This window comes from Malurus melanocephalus, unplaced genomic scaffold (genome assembly GCF_030028575.1).
Source record: "Malurus melanocephalus ecotype Western Australia unplaced genomic scaffold, MMel_1.1 scaffold_299, whole genome shotgun sequence".
Lineage (NCBI taxonomy): Eukaryota > Metazoa > Chordata > Aves > Passeriformes > Maluridae > Malurus > Malurus melanocephalus.
The window spans coordinates 47,748-68,022 of record NW_026623531.1 but is presented as its reverse complement, the minus strand read 5'-3'; the positions used below and the strand labels follow the sequence as shown (position 1 = coordinate 68,022).

The following is a 20,275-nucleotide window of genomic DNA, read 5'->3' as shown; positions in this document are numbered from 1 at the left end:
TGTCCTTCATAATAATGAATCCTACCCAAGTTTCTCTGGAAGCCTGCTTCATTCCAAGATTCACAACTATTCCATCCTGGAGCTGCCTCAGAGAGGTTGAGAGCTGGCAAGGYTCACAAAGACTGAAAACTTCCTTGGGAGTTCAACACACCCTCTAGAAAACTCTGAAGAAGTGAGTCTGTGCTTCAGGAACCCCTGAACCCAGTTCAAGAAAAAAAAAACAAAAAACAAACAACCAAAAAGAAAACCAATAAAAAAAAAAAAGCCCACATAAAAAACCCTGCCAGCTGGCAACACAATATTCCTGTCTTTTCTCTTCCAGTGATCCCCTGGCTGCTCTCCTCAGACTACAGCACAGAGGAAACATTACCTTCAAGTCCCTGTGCACGATATCATGCTGGTGAATGTGATTCACACTCTCCAGTATCTGATGAATACAGTGGCTGCAAGATAAAACACACAAAGTTATGCACACACATTTAACAATTCATCTCATTCCAGAACTATTTCTCTAACTTTTATATTTGTACTAGGGGGCATTCAGGACCCCAGGCTAAATCTCTTCATCATGACCAATGGATGCCMCAGCTCAGAACCATCACAGCTGAAACCCCAGCCTCTCCAGCAACAGGATGCCAAACATCCTTTCTGTAGCAGAACCACACAGAGCAAAGCCCCTCTTCTAAACTGCCATAATGTCCTTCCTTTCCCCTTTCCTTTCCTTTCCTTTCCTTTCCTTTCCTTTCCTTTCCTTTCCTTTCCTTTCCTTTCCTTTCCTTTCCTTTCCTTTCCTTTCCTTTCCTTTNCTTTCCTTTCCTTTCCTTTCCTTTCCTTTCCTTTCCTTTCCTTTCCTTTCCTTTCCTTTCCTTTCCTTTCCTTTCCTTTCCTTTCCTTTCCATCACACTAAGCCTCTCACTTGTTCCTTCAGCCAACAATGCCAACCCCACACAGAACAACCAAGGCATCAGAATATCTTCAAACAGCAGCTGAAGTTGTGCATGCAAGACATCACTCCAGGAAACATTCCACTGGGCTGGTCCTGAGCAAAGAATAAACTTTGGGAGAGCAGCAGCCTCCCCCAGCAAATTGAGGATGACGACACCTGGGCGTCTGCCAGCTTGCAAAGCTTTCAGAGCAGCATCTCAAGCACTTTATATACACAATGTGCACACACACCCGCTTGCTGGGTGCCTTTTAAGTACAGATCCCACTTAAGGGGTTAGTAATCTGAAAAGCAGACTCATTCCATTAAGTGCAGCGCGCTGTACTCCCCCAGCTCACAGCAAACTCTGTCTCTGCCACTCTCACTGCTGTAAAACCACAGGGACAAAAACAAGATGTTATTTACACCTGTCGCATAAGGACAGCACAATGGGTGAGATTCCAGGCTGGAACCATCCCTTCCACTAAACACCTACATAGCTCCCAAGGGTGAATGTGGAATGGAATAGGGAGCTTGACAACCATGACTGGGCAGTAAGTATGCGGATGTGGGCAACTCAGAGAGGTCCGTGTCCTCACTGCAGGATCTCTCAGACCGTTCACTGACTTCTACAAATCTCAGAGGAACACATTTGACATGAGTGAAATATCTGATGGAAGGGAAAAGGCTACAGGAAAAGATGGGAAGAGGGTGAGAAGAGGAAGGGGAGAGGAGGTGCAGCACTGTGTATTTGTTACCCCCATCCCTCTGGAGCTGACAGTATGATCCTSAGGGTTGGAATCCATGAAAATCTCTCTGCTCCCAAAACAAAAATGTATAATTAGAACAGAGCTGGAGTCTGAGCGAGAGAGATTTTCTGGCCAAAAATGGCAAAAGTGTGAGGTGTCCCAGGCGAGCCAAACACGGCGGATTGGCACGGACCTCRCTCCCTCGCTCTCTCAGACTGCTCTGGAATTCAGCACAGCATGGGGATTGAAAGGGAGGAGTTTTACTCTGTCATCTTGTGGGCACTTGGAGACCTGACCAGCTGACAGTCAGAGGGCTGAGCACCCTAAGGAGGGCTCACAGAGCAACAGACAGTCCTCCTTTTCCCCTAACCCTGCCATAATTTTCCTGAGCAGTGTCAGTCACTGACAGCTCTTGAGCACTTCAGGGAATAGGCACTGGCAAGAAGAACAGGGAAAGGATTATGATTGATAACCTCAAAACTTCCTAACTTAAAGGCAGAGTGGCATGGCTGTGTATCCATCTGAGATGCTGTGTCTACAGGATCTGAAAACATCTGAAAACATCTACAGGGCTCTCAGACCTCTCTGCCAGGAATTCACTGGCCTTCCCAATCACCCGATGGCTCCCAGCAGAGGATGCAAGGCAGTGCCTCATTTGAAAGCCTGCAATGCCCAGCTGACAGAGGCTGTAAGTGAACCTCAGGGAAAGCAAACAAGAGCCTGCATACTCCATCAGCAGTACCTACACCAACACCTTAGGCCTCTCTCTCCTTCCTTGCATTCAGTATTGTCTTCCTCACTGTATTGCCTACCAAGCTCAATCTGCCACAGCACCCACTACTTCCTTCTCACTCCTCTCTTCTCATGGCTCCTCCAATTCCTGCTTCAGCTAGGGTTAATATGGGATAAGAACATGACTGTGGAATAAGCAGGGTGAAATGTCACCATTGGGCCACTCCCAGGCCATGCAAAAGCAGAACAGGAGTGGCCTAATCCCGGCTTTGATTCCAGATGCTGCGTGTCCAACAGATGGACGGGTCAGACAACACCCTCAGCTACTGCTGCACRTAACAACCACCCTGTATAAACAGGGACAAGCACATGACACTTCAGGAAGCTCACAAATGGGACAGAAGGGACACAATCAAGGAAAAGAATGGCATAACTCTAAATATTTTTAGCATTAAAATATGAAGGTTGCTCTCTCATATTGTGCCTTTCGTCACTGCACTGACCAGCTGGCAGTCAAGAGAGGACTTGCACAGARACACAGCCTTCAAAGCCCCCTCCCCCCACTGGCCTGTGAACTGTTACCTAGACACAGGCAAATTGAATGGATCTGCCCAACAGCAATGGAACATCACTGCAAACCCTGCTAGAAGAAGGAGATGATCACACAGGCAGCATCCTCAYAGCCCTCACTTAAGTTTGCTCAGTAAGGATACACTGTCCCACCCACCAAAAAGGCCAGGTAGGCAAAGCCATTAGCAGTGGCTCTCCCAGCAAAGAGTTCAGCACCTGTAAGTGATAGAGACAGCAATGCCTGCARGTGAGCAAGGACTAGAGCTGCACTGAGTTAGGCTGTCTGGTGACAGTAAGTTCATACTAATAGCAGAAAGAGGATTTGTTTTAYACAGACAAGGGGCAAGAGTGTTAGAACAAAGCCACGCAGAGACCAGCAGTYGGGAAACTCATTCCATATGCACATGAAACATGCATGCAAGGATCTGGGAACAGTCTTACCTGGCATCTGCTTCACTGTAGTATTCTCTAGCAACAATATCCTCAAAGAGCTCCCCACCAGTAACCCTGGAGTGATAAAGAACAAAGAAGGTTATGGAGCCCATGTTTGTGTAGCTCAAGGCTGCACAGGATGTATATGATCACCCATCTGGGCCCTTTGCCAGAGCATGTGTGGGAAACTGCAATACTGGGAAGCAGGGCAGTGCTCCAGCACCACGGCACTAGCACTGTTACAGCCACGTGACAGACCCCTTGGACTGCCTTTTCACCAGCAGGGTACAGGACACCGCTGACGCCCTGTGCACGAACTGCCCATACGCCTCTGCTGAGCTCAGTGTATGCTGAGCTTGGGAAGGACCCAGACCTTCCTCTGACCCCCATTTGGGTGGTCTTAGAGTAAACAATCAGTCTGCATACACATGATAGTCATTCTCTGCCATCCAACACCTGGTGCCAGGAGCCTTCCTGYTCAGTCCCCACAACACAGTCAATGGACTTTTGTGAAATAGGCCAGAGGTATTTCACTTTACAGGTCTCAAAAGAGAAAGGGAGAATTATACTGATGCAGGTGCTTTTTATTCCATTCTTAGTCAACCATCAATGTGTCTGCATCACTGGTGAAGCATCAGAGACAAATACTTACAGATCAAAGACGAGGTAATGGAAACCTTCTTCTGAAATACTGTCATGGAGTCGCACTGCAAAAGCATAATCAAGAAACAGAGATTTACAGAGCATGTAGCAAATATGACACTTCACAAATCAAACTCATGCATACAACCAAGTTTTTCCTCAACCCACTCAATCTATTAATTCCCCATGGCCTTCACTCTGTGTGCTCCCTCAGTAACCTATTTCCTTCCATTATCTCAAGGGAACAGGTGGGTATCCTTTGCATACACTCACCCCTCTTCAGCGTCAAAACAAACTCCAAATATCTTTGACCTTCCATTCACTCTTCATCTCTAATGTTTCAGTACCCTGTAGTTTCACATCTACAGCTTTTTCCTGCATGATCATGTTTTCGCATCTCTCCCCATCCATTTTTATTTCCTAAAACAAACCCTTTTCAGAGTCCCAAAACAAGCCCTCAATCCAYAAATTGACTTCTGACCCTACCTGCATGTCACTGACTCTACTGTAYTGGTCTCATTTCTGCCTTTTATCTGTAAAGCTCAATGATGCTGTCCTGTGTTACTTCTTTTTCCTCACTTCATTCTGACTTACACTGCAAATCTTTACCCAAAATTCAGAACCAGTTTCTTGTCTCATTTTTCTGACCTGCTTGTTTCCAAAGACATATCTGATCACATTTTACTTCTCAAAATTTCATCCAGTTTCAGCTTCCTTACCTATCCCCACTTAATTCTACTCCTATTGCCTAAATTAACATTCATCTTTTATCTGTTCCAGGCCCACGATAGACCACCATCCCCTGACACTTTGGCATGTTACACACAGGTAATAATTATTTTATCTATGCATTCAGCACAGTCTGAAGCAAAACCTGAGACATTTCCTCCTATCTGAAACAAAACCTCAATTCCTTTGACCATTCTTGGATATCTAAGCACAATTGTAACCCAAGAGGAGAAACTGCATTTCATGCCGCTACATAAACACTACTTTTTGCTTTTCTCCTCTGCTGCAGAACRTCACTCTTTTCCCTGCCAATCAGTCACAAGCTGATAATTCTCTTTGACTCAATTCCTAAACCTTCACATCCTGACTASAATAAGATGTCTTCTTCACATGACCATCTACAGTTTTTCCCTATTGATTCAGCCAACTAAAGCAACTAGCTGAAACAAGATGGGTCTCAGTCACTTTAACACCTTGTAATTGAGTATTGACCAAAGCAACATTGACTGTTCTCATCGTTACAAGAAAAACCTCATTATCCTGCTCTGTCACTTCAATGGTACCTTTGCCTCTCTTCCATTGCCTCCCACATACAATAGAGGTGACCTGCCTTGCTTTTCCCAGCATCATGATTTTCTCTCTGCCAGTATCAAGAAGTCAGTTTGCACCTCTTATTAGGGCATGACATCAGTTCCCACCACTGTCTTGGGAATGTTTCAAACTAGCACTTGGCACACATGGAGCAGCTTCTGCACATGTTGTCAGTGCTGTTCTCTACTCCTCCTTGCAACTCTCCTTTGCTAAGACACCCTTCCACATGCATGCAAATACACTCAAACTCAGAAGAGAGTATGGCACAGATGTGCAGAGACARCTGTCAGTACCCTTCCAAAAAGGGTAGTTATTTTCTTGTTCTTTTTGCCTGTTGATTCCCATATTTTTCCTCCCTTAATCTACAAGTGCTCTGATCTKGTCCCTTGACCAGTTTCCCTTCCTTAGCATTTTTACTGCATATCTGACTGCAGGGGTTTGGGAGGAGCACTCCATCCAGGATAATGCTGCAAATGAGCCAGTACAGCATTCAGGTGCAACATGCTGTTCCTAATGTGTGAAAACAGAGACATATCACCTTGAAGAAATATGTTCTGTAAATCATTTGCTGCAAACAACATATTGTTCCAAGTATGCAGTTTTAGTTGGGTTTGTAATAACTTTATTGCCATTCATGTTTACAAGAAAATTTGCCTCCCGATTATTTGRCAGACACCAGCAGAGGCGGCATTACAAAAAGGTTTTTCCTAGGAGAGAAGATTTCCAATCAAGACTGGAAACAAGACGGAAAGCAGCTGAAAARGACACTTGGATTTCCAGTGCAGGGCAATTTTCACTTCAGTGCACAAGACTGTTTGAGGTGAAAGCAGGACACAAGCACATCAAAAAGAGCTGAGGCCCAGAACACAGGCAAAAGTCTGTGGAGAGACCTTTTGAAGAGGTGCAGAAACTTCAAGGAAAGTTGAATGTACTAAGGAGATCATGTTTGGTGATGCTCGACAGGCATGAAAAAGCATTCTTCTTCCTCTGGCACTTTAAAGGTTACCAAAGCACTGCAAGAAACACCAAACCCAGAGGAAAGTGGCATGAATGAAATCATGGYGGAGGAGGAGTAAAGCCACCAGCACGCTGAGAACAGTGGCCATGAAAAAGGAACAGCAAACATGTCTGCAGGTAGAAGTGAAAAACAGTGAACGACAAACTCTGACGCAAAGATTTGGGCAGCAAATTACATCAGAAAATAAAACACAAATGAGCTGATTGGTGCTATTTCTTTGTCCTGAGGAAAGCAATTTTGTCAGCTACATTATGAAAAAGGAAGGAAGTAGCAATTCAGCTGGCAGAGACTGGCAGAGGCAGCAAAAAGAGCCTTCAAGGACAGTAAAACACTACTTGCGTCCTTAGGTGAGGAACCATGACAGGAGGACAGAGACAGTTCATAAATACTGACATTGTGCAGYACCCCAGGGCTGCACAGCAAAAGAAGGCCTTGAAGGCAGGACACAGGTCATTAACTTAACAAGGGAGCTGTGTCCTCACAACAGCCCAGAATGATGCTGGAACAAAATCTGCCCAGGATTTAAACTGCTGAGGTAACAAAGCTCAGAGAGTAATGGTAGAACAGCAAAATCCAGAAAATCTGRAAAAATTACACTGAGCACCACCATCTTGCACAGGAATAGTTAGTGACAGCTGAGAATACTAGGCTTTAAGTGTGGAGGGGGACAGCAATGAGGGGTGTCAAAAAGGATTAAAATAAGTCTGAATATAGAGAAACTCTTGTAACGCTCAATTCCAGTCCTAACAGATGCAAAGAAACMAAAGCAATACCCAGTAGCAGAACAAAAATAAAACTAGTGTCCTTTCACCCTAAAGTTTTGCTTACCTACCCTGCTGCAGAGCCACAAGATCTTTCCTGACCAGCAAGGAGACTGCAATGGRCAGCTCTGAGGCCATGGTTCATTCCGCTGACATGCAAAGTTTAAATGCCCTGCTTTCTATCACAGTGCCATCTACCAGGGATGATTAGCTTAAAAACTAAGCTCTTTCAAAACTATTCAGCTAATGCATGAAATGGCATACATTCAGAAGTAATTGAATGATAAAAAACATTTTAGAAGTTTCTGTGCCTCCTCTCCAGTTTGATTSACAAACATGATCTACACTGTACGTGTATTTACTATGAAGATACAAAAACATCCGATACCTCCACTGTGCAGACAATACAGAGCCCTTTCTGCTTAAAGATATCCTGTGCAAGTGCTCTCCACCTGAAGGCAGGACACGGGTTCCTGAATAGCCAATTCCAAGAGCAAAACTCAAATACTAGCTGTCCTCTGTTTCAAACACCTTCCCATGAAAAGGGGAACTCATTTCTTCTACAGGCTGTTGGTCCTGACACCYTGTCTAACAGCTTCATTACCATCACAAGCTCAGCTTTAACCCAGCAGCTGAGCAGAGCCCACAAAAGCTGCTCATCTCTGTAACCTGTTGATACAACAGAGTGAAAAACGCAATCATAGAGACTGAAGGGCAAAAACCTGATCATCCATAATAAGAAAAACAGAGAAATAAAAAACAAAAGTACTCATACAGTTATGCTTTTCTTCAAAAATATTCCAGCACTTTTTTCTCTCTTCAGGGAACCAGTGATGCATGTGTCTAGCATGGCAGGATAGACAAATRCACACATCACAAAAAGGGCCTTAAGTCACAGCAAGAGGGAAGTTGCACAACAGCAACAGTGTCTTCCAAAACACAGCYAAACTAAAAAGAGACCAGTACTTGCCAAGGAACCTTATCTCACTCTATTCACCAGMTGAGGTAGATTATTTCTATTAGCTAATTCTGTTACTTGGAAGCAGCAATTCAAACCATACTTCCTTCCTTAGCCAAACACTCTTTAACACAGGGATTSTTACAGATGTAGGAAATTAGACCCTGCCAACACCACTCACAGCTGGAGTCACCTGATGACTCTTCCCATTCAAAGATCTCTGATGGATGAAAGAGCATGTACTACAATGGCTAGGTTCACAAGAACAGAGAGAGAGGGGTGTAAGAAGAAAAATAGAAGCAAGTCAGACAGCAAGGCACTAAATCAATTAAAGGATATGGTGAAAGACTTGACCCAAGGTTTTATTCAAAGCACAGAAAAAAGTCCCATCCACACACACACAAAAAAAGAGGTTTTGTAGAGTTCATAAGCACACCTAATTTTGGAAGACTGACAAGTCTTACAGACAACTTTTGAAATAATACATTAAAAACCTGAGAGCACGAATAAGCACTGCCAAAACAAATGCTATCCAAAGGAGCAGCATCAATTACAGACTGGTAGGTAGAAACTTCTCCAACAAAACCAGCTGCTCAGTCAGCAGAAAATGTGCATCGCCACTTGGACGATATCTCCAAGAAGCACATGGATTCTGGGAGGAACAAGCAGTGGTTTCARTATAGCATCTTGATGAAACAATGCTTTCAGCAAGTCATTAAAAAAGTCTATCCTTTTTCTTATATATCTCCTGACTCTGGCACCGCCATAGTACTCCACAAAGGGTGATCAATCTGCTACTTGGAATTCTCTCTCCAATTTTAAATTCACACATGTAACTGCACTTTTAAAGAGCTGTGAGGCATCACAACACACAAAGCACAACCTAGCCAACTGGTTTAAGCATCCTTTTCTTCCCTCAGTCTCCTCCTCCAGCCTTATCCTATTTAAACTGATTTTACCTGTACAGAAAGCACCTCCCRTAAAGCTGGCTGTTTGGAAAAGTAAATAACAATAGAAAAACAGTGATACCAAATGGTATCATACCCTTTCCCCAGAAACTCAGATGTTCAGCACAGCCTGATGCAGGTTAGGCAGGCTTTTTCCTGTCTTGTGTGGGGGTGTGTGTGTCAGGTCCAAGGCCCTAACGCAGTCCAGAGCATTTGCAAAGAGCCTGATACCACACTGAGTGGCTCAGGGGGACGTGCTGCGGTCACTGAACCTAACAGCAGCTGCGTACCAGGAGTTCAAGCACTTTCTAAGAACATCTGCTGTGAATATTACTTTTCCCTGGCCTTCTGTCTTCAGAGTCTCACTGGAAATCTTGCCTCAAGAACAGAAMTTCAAGCTGCTACTTCAAAGTTTTTCAAAACCCTCATGAACTTAAATTTTTTATTTTAGAAAGAAATAATACTAATAAGCTATTATAGAGAAAATTAGAACATTTTAGTGAAAAACGGCAATAGAATAACAGTCATGCCAGGTGGTTTGCATTTCATGCCTGAATAAAGTGACCCTGTACAGACAGCCACAGCTCTCTGATGCCTGAGTGTGATCTGAACTCAGTGAACACAAAAGGAAAATCTCCTTCATAACAAACTGCACCAGCCTGACAACCAATGCAAATTGCTGCTGAGTCATGCAAAGCAAGGCTTTGTGAATGCAAAAGTTGAAGTGAATCATGATGAAATCAGAAAAGAGCTTTGAAATTTTATAAAAACCCACCCGAACTATAAGAACATAAGATGCTGAAAAGCAACAGCCATCTCATCTTTAAGAAGTCACATCTAAAAGGCTAATTAGTATTAGGGTCACAAACACAGAACATGCCTAGCCCAGCTTTGACCCACATCTCCCTTTCACTCTGTCCAGTGTGCTGAATATTATCTTTTTACTCTTATGCTAAGCACAACAGGCCAGGAGCATTTATGCCTGCCACATMAGCCCCAGGATGAACATTCCCTGTATCCCATATCCACAGCAGAGCAGGGCTGCACAGGGGCTTAGCCCATGGTTGGGGCAGGCAGGCTCTWGTTAACACAGAGTGTTTTCTGGCAACCTGCTGCAAGTGAATATCTAAGAGCAAAGAAGTTTCCAAAGTTGCAACAAAAAATAAGTACAGAAGCAGAATTTCAAAGGAYAATTCCCAGTATCTTCACATGGCAATCACTCATCTCTGCTTAGGAAAGGGTAATATGGGCTGAAATACACTTGCTCCTACATACCAGTGGTCTTTGCCTGTCCTTAGGGACAGTGTTCAAGCTACAGGTAATCTTGTCTGCTAAATCGAGGTTCACCAGTGCCCCTAAGTGTAAAGTATTTTGAATCAATGGGCACATAAAGGACAGTATCAGCCAACTACCTCTGCACCAACGCACATCAAGTGCTGCATTTATGCAACATTTAGGGCTCTCAATTTAAGATGTCTGTGTTGCAGTACCTGCACCAAAGCCAATACAAGGCAAAAGAGATTTATGGCTGTCTCCTGGGTTGTGGTAATTGCAACAGAGAAACTCTTGTATGGAGCCTTAGTAGTGCAAATTCAAAAGTGCTCTGGGATCTTCTGGACTGAACCATGTTATTTAAACATCAGCCACTCATAAGAAACAACCACAGCTTCACTCTTCAGCAATTTTCAACCAGACATCAGATATTTGCCTGCACCATGGAGAAATGGAGGAGGTAAGAGATACTGCAAGGGTGTATTTCAAGAGACTCTGCACACCAGAAGAAGCAGAATAAAATTGGATGGTAAAACCTACCTGATATACTCTTCCACTGATATTCTCCAACATGCCAGGAGATGCTGGAACTAGAGATACAAATACACACGGCCCGACAGACTGCAAACTGAGCACTATCGTCCATGGCAGCACAAGTGACAAGTGAACTGACGCAGATGGCTACCACCCACTCTCTGCTTCCCCAGCTGCTCACCAGCCTGGGCAGCCAAGCTGGGAACTGTCCCACCATCTCTGAGCCTGGCTGTGTGCCAGGATGCTTTCTGCACGGTTCACATCGCTCAGGATGTCTGTCCCACGAGGAGCCACCACCAACYTGTGACAGCCTGGGAGCTGGGTGCTCAGCTCCCACCCCAGCTGTTTCTCTAATTACATTAAACATGCAGAATTCAGCTGCAGCTGCTCAGGCTGCTTCCAAAAGGACTCTCCTTTTAATTAAAAATTTGCTATTAAAAAGCATTAAGTTGTGTAATGCAAATAATCCCTTAGAAATCATCTGTCCAGCAGCTAATGACCAGCTTTGGCAGAGCAGTAACCAACAGCAGCAGGACAGTTAGCTAACAGGACATAGCAGGGTGCTGTTCACCAGCCCCTCAGAAATGTGTTCTCCTCTCCACTCCCAAATCTGACACAGAGAGGTCACAGTATGCTGGACATATACCAGCTTGCTGTARACTCCCCAAGCCCACTGCATTTTACACCAACTGCACTTCCAAAGCTTTGGAAAATGGAAGAGAAGGAGGATTTGTTAACACTGCTCAGGTTGGGACAGAACCAAGCTGCTGCAAGCTCTGCAAAGAAAGACAAGGAACAGTGATAAGAAGTATGAAAAGGCACAGAAGCACAGAGGTGGGTTTCCTGCCCCCCTGCCCATTGCTCTCACTGTAACCTTTTTAAATCTTCAGCCCGAAAAAATGAGACTAAGGCAGTGCCCAGTTGGGAAATTACCCTACGCACAGAAATTCACAGCCTAGAAAGGAGCTGCGGGAGAACAGTACCTTTCCTATTAAGAAACCTGTCTTTCTGCAGAGGTAAAAAGCAAAAGTAAAAATAAAAAAAAAACAAACCCACAAAGTATTTTTTAAAAAAAACATTTCAGGGGCAAGTAAATGTTCTTTTTCCTTTGATTTTATAATGTCTGTATTGAAAAGCTGAAGTTCAGCAGCACATGATACATAACATTTAGAATGCCCTACTTAAACATTAGATGAGCCAAGAGTGCATTAACAGGAATATTTCCTGCTCTCCTGATAACAGTGCAATCACGACCATCCACAGTTGTTATTAATAATTTCCTATTAGCCACATAGCAGATAAGCAAAGTGCTTCTGATAACCACTAGTATTGTATGAGAGTTTTTTCTAAAAACACCCAAAATAATAACAAATCAACTTCACYGGTATCTCAAAGAAAATACAGAGAGAACGCCCACTCTACTAAAATAAAGAAAAGATAATGGCCACAACAAATTTTAGGTCTCTCATCCAATGCTCTGCATCTTGGCATTTCTGCCATCAGGGCTGAATCCATGCAGGCAGGTGTTCTGCCTGACACCCCCTAACCTCGCTGTGTGAACCTGATGTTCTCAGCTCCTGCTCTCATCGCCCAGGCCAGGCCTGACCCCTTGCCACGGCTGCAGGCTCTGTTCAAAAGGCCGGCTGTCACCTGCAGGGTTTCACTGAGTGCAGCCGCCCCTCTGCCATCGGGCCTCGGGCACAGAGAGCCCGAAAAGAGGCTCTGTCCATTCCTCCATGGCAGCRGGGGAGGGAGGAAGCAGGGGAATCCTCCTCTGATTTTTGCAGTACCTTTGAGTGCACAGAATCTGGCCCTTATCCCACTATTTATTTTTTTTAAGGGATTGCTTGCATACAGATAAATCTCACAGCTAAACAGATGAATAACGGAATCCAAATATGTCTCTAGTGCAGACCAGAGAGACGTACAGAATAAATATATCCCCTGGCAAGGAAAAAAATGCAATTATTACTCCATTCCCAAATTGGGGTGGATTACGGAAAAACTGTTTTTCTTAAAACTACAGGAAAAGTTATAGGAAGAGCTGGCAGTAAAAGAAGAAAACATGAAGAGGTAAATAACAGTGAAAAAAATAACTAAGAAAATCAGAATGAGAAATGAAAAGGTGGACTGCCTGGGGTTTTGGGGAACATTCTATCAGGTAGACATGCACTGGCACTCACCTAAATCTCTACCAGTGATGGGGCTGGAAATAAATGGTAACTTGCAGCTCAAAGGCTCAAACTTCCTAGCAGAAACTCACTTCAGCTGATAGTCTGTTTGAGGATTTTTGAGTGTTGGTGCTTTTTTTTCTTTTGCCGAGGTAGGGGACAGGTTAAATGCATGTCCAAGAATATTATTGCTTGACCTCTTAGGAAGATCAGCAACTTGCTGTCATCTCAGTTCCATGACATTTTCAAGGAAAAGCTGCCCAGTAACTGAGAAAGTCCCAAAGCATATCTCTTGCTACAAAGTCTCATCTCCACCCACTCCACCTTCCCCACAGCATCCCCTCTCTGCACCAGATGCAGTCCCCCAGCAACAGAAACTGCAGAGCAGCAGAGTTAAACAGCCAGCSACGCATGGGAGCATCCCACTTGGAAACCACTGAGTAACCACAGGACAGCAATCATGGCCAAAACACTGGAGAATCCCCAGCATTTTAACTATTCTTTGTACATCACATCCTTTCTGTCCCAATTGCAAAGGCAGTCTGAATGCCTGCAGCCAAATGAAAACAAGGAAATCTGCTGTTTACAGCAAAACACAGCCTACGTTTTTCTTCTTGCTCAYTAAGGAAGCAATTCAAATCTCTTGTTAAGGAAAAGGTGATAGGAAAACATTCCAAATGGCAGCAAGGGGGAAAAACTGAAGGCTTTGTTATTAAGACTAGTATCTTWAAATAAGGAATGAGTGAACCTGAAGTTGTTCACCAAGACAACAAATCCAGTATTAGATCTGCAGACATGATCCATGCACCCTGTTTCCTGCACGGGTTCGTTATGGGCATTGGGTGATTCTCCAGCTGGGCTGTACACAGAAGCACAGCATCCTTCCTAGTGCTTGCACCACTTCACACCTCAATTGTAACCATCATTTAAAGGCAGGAAACTGGAGCCCTTTTCTTATGCATATCATCAAAATCACTCCCACAGCTCAGAGGTACAAGGAGGACAGGCTACTTGTCACAGGAAATAAAATTCAACTGGGTCAAAAGAAATTCTTCTAATTCACAGGAGATTTCTATACCATTTCCTTTCCATTTTAAATAAGGACATGTCCAAAATTGTGTTTTATGCTGAGAAAAGCCRAAGTATAAAAGTTAAAATAAAAGGAATTCAGGTGCAAGTATATTTTGGAGAAGTCTGAAGTAGGAAAAACCTGAAAAAGCAATAATTCTGATAGATGCTGAGGACAGCATTTCACCACAGCTATAAATTCCCTCCAAGAAATTAACTCTGAAGCAGTTCAGCAGAGGATACAAAGGCAGAAATCAGAAACAGATTTTGGCTCTGGCTCTTGGGCTACTACCAATCTCTCTTTTAAAATATGTATTTTTATTATTCTAGGCCTAAGTGCATGCAGTTCTTCAGAGCAATGGGCTGCCATGATCTGGGGCACAATGACCAACCAAGAGTGCTCAGTTCCAACTATGAATAAAAGGTATTCAAGAACTATTTTTGTACAGTTGGGTTAAAAATATCTAAGAAAGAGTACAGATCAACTGGTGACAAATCCAGAGAAGCACATATTTAGACTGCCACAACAAAGAAAATTTAGGAGAAGGGCAACATCTRAAAACACAGTGGACAAAATCCATGCACAGAGCAGACTTCCACTCTGCACACTAAGCAAGTTACAGTCCTATCTTTGCAGGAGAACACAGGAATGCCAGAGAAGAATTTTCAAAACCATGAATGATGATTTTGATCAAATTTTGCATTATTATTGCTTTGGGAGTCCTAAGACCAGAAAGGTCATGTTCAACACTTTTCTGAACTTCTTATCTTCACTGAACACGTTCCCAAACACATCCATGTGTAATGTCACAAGATCTATACATAAGTGAATCACTGGTTACAACACCAAGTTGTTCTAGAAGTGGAATTTCCCACAGAGTCATGACTCTTGCCAACTTCCACAGGCACATTATCTCCTTATGGGCAGTGGGGTTTTAATGCTGTTGTCTTCTGCCTCTAACACACCCATATCCTCAATAATGGGTGCATTTTTTTAAGAGAACAGATTACTGATTGATCTCTGTCCAATTCTGCTGTATTTGATGGCCATGGCTGGCAAATGGCTCTTTGGGTCAGAATGCAAAGTTCTCTAGAAGTTGTCAGAMGGGAAAAGAATAAATTGAAATTTAGGGATAGAAGTCCTTCCTCTACTGAAGTCTGACCAGMTAGAATGACACATTCCATATCATGCACACCATGGGTTGGAAATCAGAAGAAAATTGCCTCAAGTCAACTGTCTTTTGTCCAGACAAAAAAAAACTTTATTGCAACACCAAGCTTTTAGAAGGATTACTCCACTGTGATTACCTTGGCCACAATGTGCACTTAAAGACAAGCCAAACACCCAACTACAGAGCCAAAGCCTATAATTAGGGCTAAGATTTGATGAAGGCATGTTAGGATAATTCMGAAAGCAGTCATTTCACAAAAAGCAACAGTAAATGCAAATATYGCTATTACTTTGTATCTAGAGAAATCTTCATTTTATCAGAGTAGCAGTGTTATGGTCAGGGCACTGCAGTTCAGAATCAACTGTTCTGCAGTAAATATGTAAGAACCACACTTGCTTTATATCCTGTGCACAGTAAAGGAGAAAAGCAGCCTGCTCACAGAGTCCTAGCTTACAGTGATCTGCCCCAGACCACTACAGGCTCCCGTCCCTGTAGAACAGAATTTGCTGCAACACAGTTTGCAACAAAAACAGTAATAACAAAACTTGAAATGGAAAGCAAGYGCAAAATCTGCAGAATTCCTTATGGTTTGTGCAGTATTACTCACATAGCTGACACTGAGGCAACACACCAAGTACTCATCCAGAAGAGTTTACAGCATGGAATGCCTGTAACTAGGTGATTACTAACTGCTAATACACATTTAGAGGAAAAAAAATATCTCTATGTCAGAACAACATGTTTGCCTTCTATGACAACATAACAAGCCCAAGGAACATGGAAGCATCAATGCATGTAGCATCTGGACTTCAGCAAGGCTTCTGACAGCCTCTTACATGCTCTTTCCACAAGCAATTAAGAAAAAAAAGCGTATCCAAAACTAGCTGACAACAGTATACACAACTCATTGAAAAATACTCAAAATTGATCAGTGTCAGACTGGAACAATGTATCAAGTGATGTCTTCAAGAGTTTGACTGGAGTCCAACAGTATTCAACAGTGTTATTAATTGTCTACGTGATGCAATAGATGGCATTGTTATTAAAGACCATGTTACTGGAGGAGCTTTTATAYTATCAGAAGATAAATCAAAATGGTCTTGACAAATCTGGAGGGGGAAACCCACAGACTGGATTTCTCCCTGTCCTTTTTAATAAAGACAAATGTACACGTCAATAGGAATCCTCATCTATACAAGATGGAAAAATTATTTGCTTGCCAGAAGTTGTGCAGAAAGTAGTCTGGAGTAATAAAGTGTTAGAAAACAATTGTGCATCAACAATATATTTAAATGACAAGCTTCAAAGGGTGGTGTACAAAAGAAGCATCTTTTGTGGGACAAGTGAAGCAATTCTTTCACCTCTAGATAGCACTGACATGACCTTAGTTAGCATCTTATATTCAGTTTTGGGCATCACATTTGTAGAAAGATAGGAAGCAACTGGAGAGAGTCCAGAGAGGGAGGAGGAGGGAAAGGGAAAAAAAAAAAAAAAAGACTGGAGGTCTAGAAAACATGACATATGAGAAAAGATTGAAAGAACTGGGTTTGTTTAGTCTGAAGAAAAAGACTAAAAAGAGACATGATAACAGTCTTCAAATATGTAAAAGATTGTTACAAGAACGAAAAACTATTTTCCACAGATACTCCAGATAGAACTAGAAACAACAAGCTAAGAGAAAGGCAAATTATGTTTTTAATGTTTAAGTGACAGAAAAATGAAACTTTTGAAATACTGCCACCAGGGGCTGTGAAAGGATTAAAGGTTTTTAAGTACAAACATGCYTGGAACCAGCCAGGTATAAAAGATWTTCACAGGACYGCTGAATGAACCTATGACTTCTTGAAGTYTTATTCAACACACTTTGATTCTGTGTTGTAGGCATAAAAAATAATTCCCTTATTTGTAAACACTTGCTGGGTTTACAATGACTAGTTCCTTTTCTTATAAGAAAAACTGTTCTTTCTACTAAGACAAGAAATTCTCCGTAGCAAATGCAAGGAGCACTGACATTCCCTGAAACTGTCTTTTCCAAACCACAACAGAACAGGAGACAAACACTGCCACTCATTACAACTGTAGAATTGAAACAAGAATGTGATACATTTCTCTTTTCTATGCTGTTTACTTATAAGAGTGGTTTTCCTTTTGTGTAAAACATTTGCTTCATGAGGACTTAAAAAGATGTAAGAAATTATAGAAAGAWGAGATTATGAAAGTGAAGTTAAGGTCAAAATATCAAGTGACATCAGCTACTAAACTAAGGCAAGTCTTACAGGGCAAATGAAGTGCAATAACTCGAGTTTTAGTCATTCTGAATACCRCCAAGCAATAAATTTACTGGCTCATATATTCATCAGTGCAAATTACTGCAGGAGGTGGCCACTGCTCCTCTCCTCATGCCACACTTRCACCACAACTATACTCAGATGCAAAAAAGCTCTTTCTGATTAAAAGCTGCTGCTATGGAACTTTGCATTGTGTGAGGTTCTGAGCTTGTGAAAACTGCTTGTTCATCACACRTGGAACAGAGTATAGATGCCAGTCCATGGGGTACACTCTAAGGCACTCCCAGGCCTTCAGAGGATAGGAGCAAATGATTACAAAGCTGAAAGTCTAGAGACCAGAGAGATGCCCTTAAAGTATTATCTCCACTGACAGGGTTATGCAAAAGTAAGACAAGGTAATACATCATAGTCTTCCCAGGAATGGATATTTAACTGTGGTTTGGTTAAAAGTGGCAGTTTGGTATTTCTTAATGTTTTCTTAAATAAATTAACTGAAATCAGATTGTAGCTAGGATCCTGGAGGCTGTATTTATTTATAAAAAGTTAAAAAGAGTATTATTAAYGGTCCAAGCCTCCATGGTGCTTTGGAACTAGATAAAAATCCATGTCCTCTCTCTTCATTTCAGTAAATAAGTTAGGGTTTTTTTTATGCTGTGCCTTATTTTGCCTCTTTCTGTATTTTTAGACAAACTATTCCCTTCATTCCAGTACTCTTTTTTCCTTCAGCATGGGCAATTTTGTTTTCTTCTCTTGTTTTCAGAGTAAGTGAGCACTGCTTACTYAGTGAGTAAGTGAGAAGAGCTGATGTATTAGTCCACCCTCCTTTAGCTTTGGGACCGTCTCTGAACACAGCATTTAAACTGACATGTCACTAAGGGTCAAGAAGAACAAACAGAAGATGGATGGGGGGAAAGCAAACACAACACCTCACTCCCATTGCACCATGTCAGATGAGCAGACAAGAGCCTGCATCAACCAAAGAGCAGGGACAGCCCTGCACGGGTGAGCTGGCTGGAACAAGGCACTTTGGTGAATGTTGGGGTCAGGCTGCTAAGGAATGGGATGGGGCTGGATGYAGAATTTGTGAGAGTTAAACTGTTAAGGTGATTTCAACAGGCAACTTTGATGAGCTGTTATGAACATTTGGAATACATCYATTTTCTTACAGCATGCTAGCTGCCACACATTGCCACTCCTGTCTCACCCCCATCCCTCTGAGCCCAAGGAAGTTTACCAATATTTGGATGCTTAAGAAGACGGCAAATTCGAGCTTCACGTTCCAGTTTCTGGTGATCTGAAAGAGAATAACAAACAAGGTGTTAAACACCACAACTCTGAATTAAACTCCTGTTCATATTCTACAGAGAGAGGAACACAGCAACTCAGCAGACATCCTGAAAGCTGGGAACTGCTGGAACATGACTGCCTCCCAAAACTCCATAGACATTGCAGGTGAGGGCTACGCAGCTGAGGCTGCTCTAGGACTGCTGCTCCCACTACAGAGCCAGCACAAAACTGGTATCACATCCTTTGATTTAAAATGAGTAGCTGCAGAATGAAAGGCACAGCTCTTCCATCAGCTTCTCAAGTATGCAAAGCCACTTTGACTGAGACCCCTTCTGATAGTTAACCCTTCTCTGAGGCCAGAGAGTTGGAGGAAAAGTCTCAGAAAAAATAACACACATGAAATGGGAAAAGGAATTGCTTCCACTCCAAAGAAACACTGCAAAAGAATAGCAGAGTAGGAGGGAGAAAGACACAGCTCCTGCTAGTGCACAGCCATCACATGAAGTAGAGAACTCTGCCAGCTTCAGTGAACTGTAAATGTAACCATACTTCAGTACCCATGGACAGACTCGYTGGTGAAATGCTGATCACGCACTTAGAAATCTCCAGGCAAGAAGTTCTGCCCAAATGCTAAGTATGCTTATTCCAGCCCAAAGGCAACATCAGTTCAAGCACGACATTCATCTGGATTAAAGAAAAATATCAAGGAGAGTAAAAAATGGTTTCTCCTCCCATGTGTGAGTTCAAGGAAAGGAGACTGAGTTAGAGCAACTCTGCCTTTCTCAGCCAAGAGGCAGGGGGTGTTTTAGCCACTGAAATTTTTCACTGCAGAAATGGTTGACTCCTGAATTTACACTACAACCCCCCCCATCTTCTCCTGTGGAATGGTCACACTGGACAAGCACAGATTGACTGAAAGCAACTGAGAGAGACAAAATCTCTCAGGCAGCCCTAGCAGCTGCTAAAGTCTAAACTTTTGTGGATGCAGATGCCTAGAACAAGACAAGTAAGAACTTCCAGTCCTTGGACTTCCCATTCCAGCCATCAAAAGAACATAGCAAGGAGAAGTAGCAGTCCTGTTCACTCTTGACATTTCCTCTCTAGCAGACCTTCAGCATAGGTGTGACTGCATCTCTGTGACACACAGACTTCCACAAGAGTAAGCAGGACCCTCAGCTCGTTGGATTACTCTGCAGATCACTCCCAGAAATGCAGCACCCTTTGATTTATAGAAACTCCACTAGAGATCTACTTCAACAAAGCTGCACCACCTCTGCCTGAAAACTGCCTGTTCAGCTCCTTGGTCTCTGCATCATCTTCCCTTCTCTCTGTAAAGGAGGCTTTGGGCAACCRTTCTCTTTTCCACGAGCAGAAGACAGAGACTGCACCAAATCTCAGTGCAGAACCCTTTTTTCTCCCAGGCTGGGAATAG

At 42.9% G+C, this 20,275-nt stretch overlaps 1 protein-coding gene across 1 annotated transcript in view; it reads right to left on the bottom strand.

Annotated features, from left to right (window-relative positions):
* Window positions 1-18,850, bottom strand: part of CAMK2G (calcium/calmodulin dependent protein kinase II gamma) — a gene marked incomplete at its 5' end in the record, with an annotated part of 61,005 nt that extends 42,155 nt beyond the window's left edge. The window contains 4 exons of the mRNA XM_057377034.1: window positions 371-443; window positions 3,415-3,480; window positions 4,058-4,112; window positions 18,791-18,850. Of these exons, the coding sequence (XP_057233017.1) occupies window positions 371-443; window positions 3,415-3,480; window positions 4,058-4,112; window positions 18,791-18,850 (254 nt within the window). The remainder of the gene's footprint in view (window positions 1-370; window positions 444-3,414; window positions 3,481-4,057; window positions 4,113-18,790) is intronic.
* Between the last annotated feature and the right edge of the window lie 1,425 nt (window positions 18,851-20,275).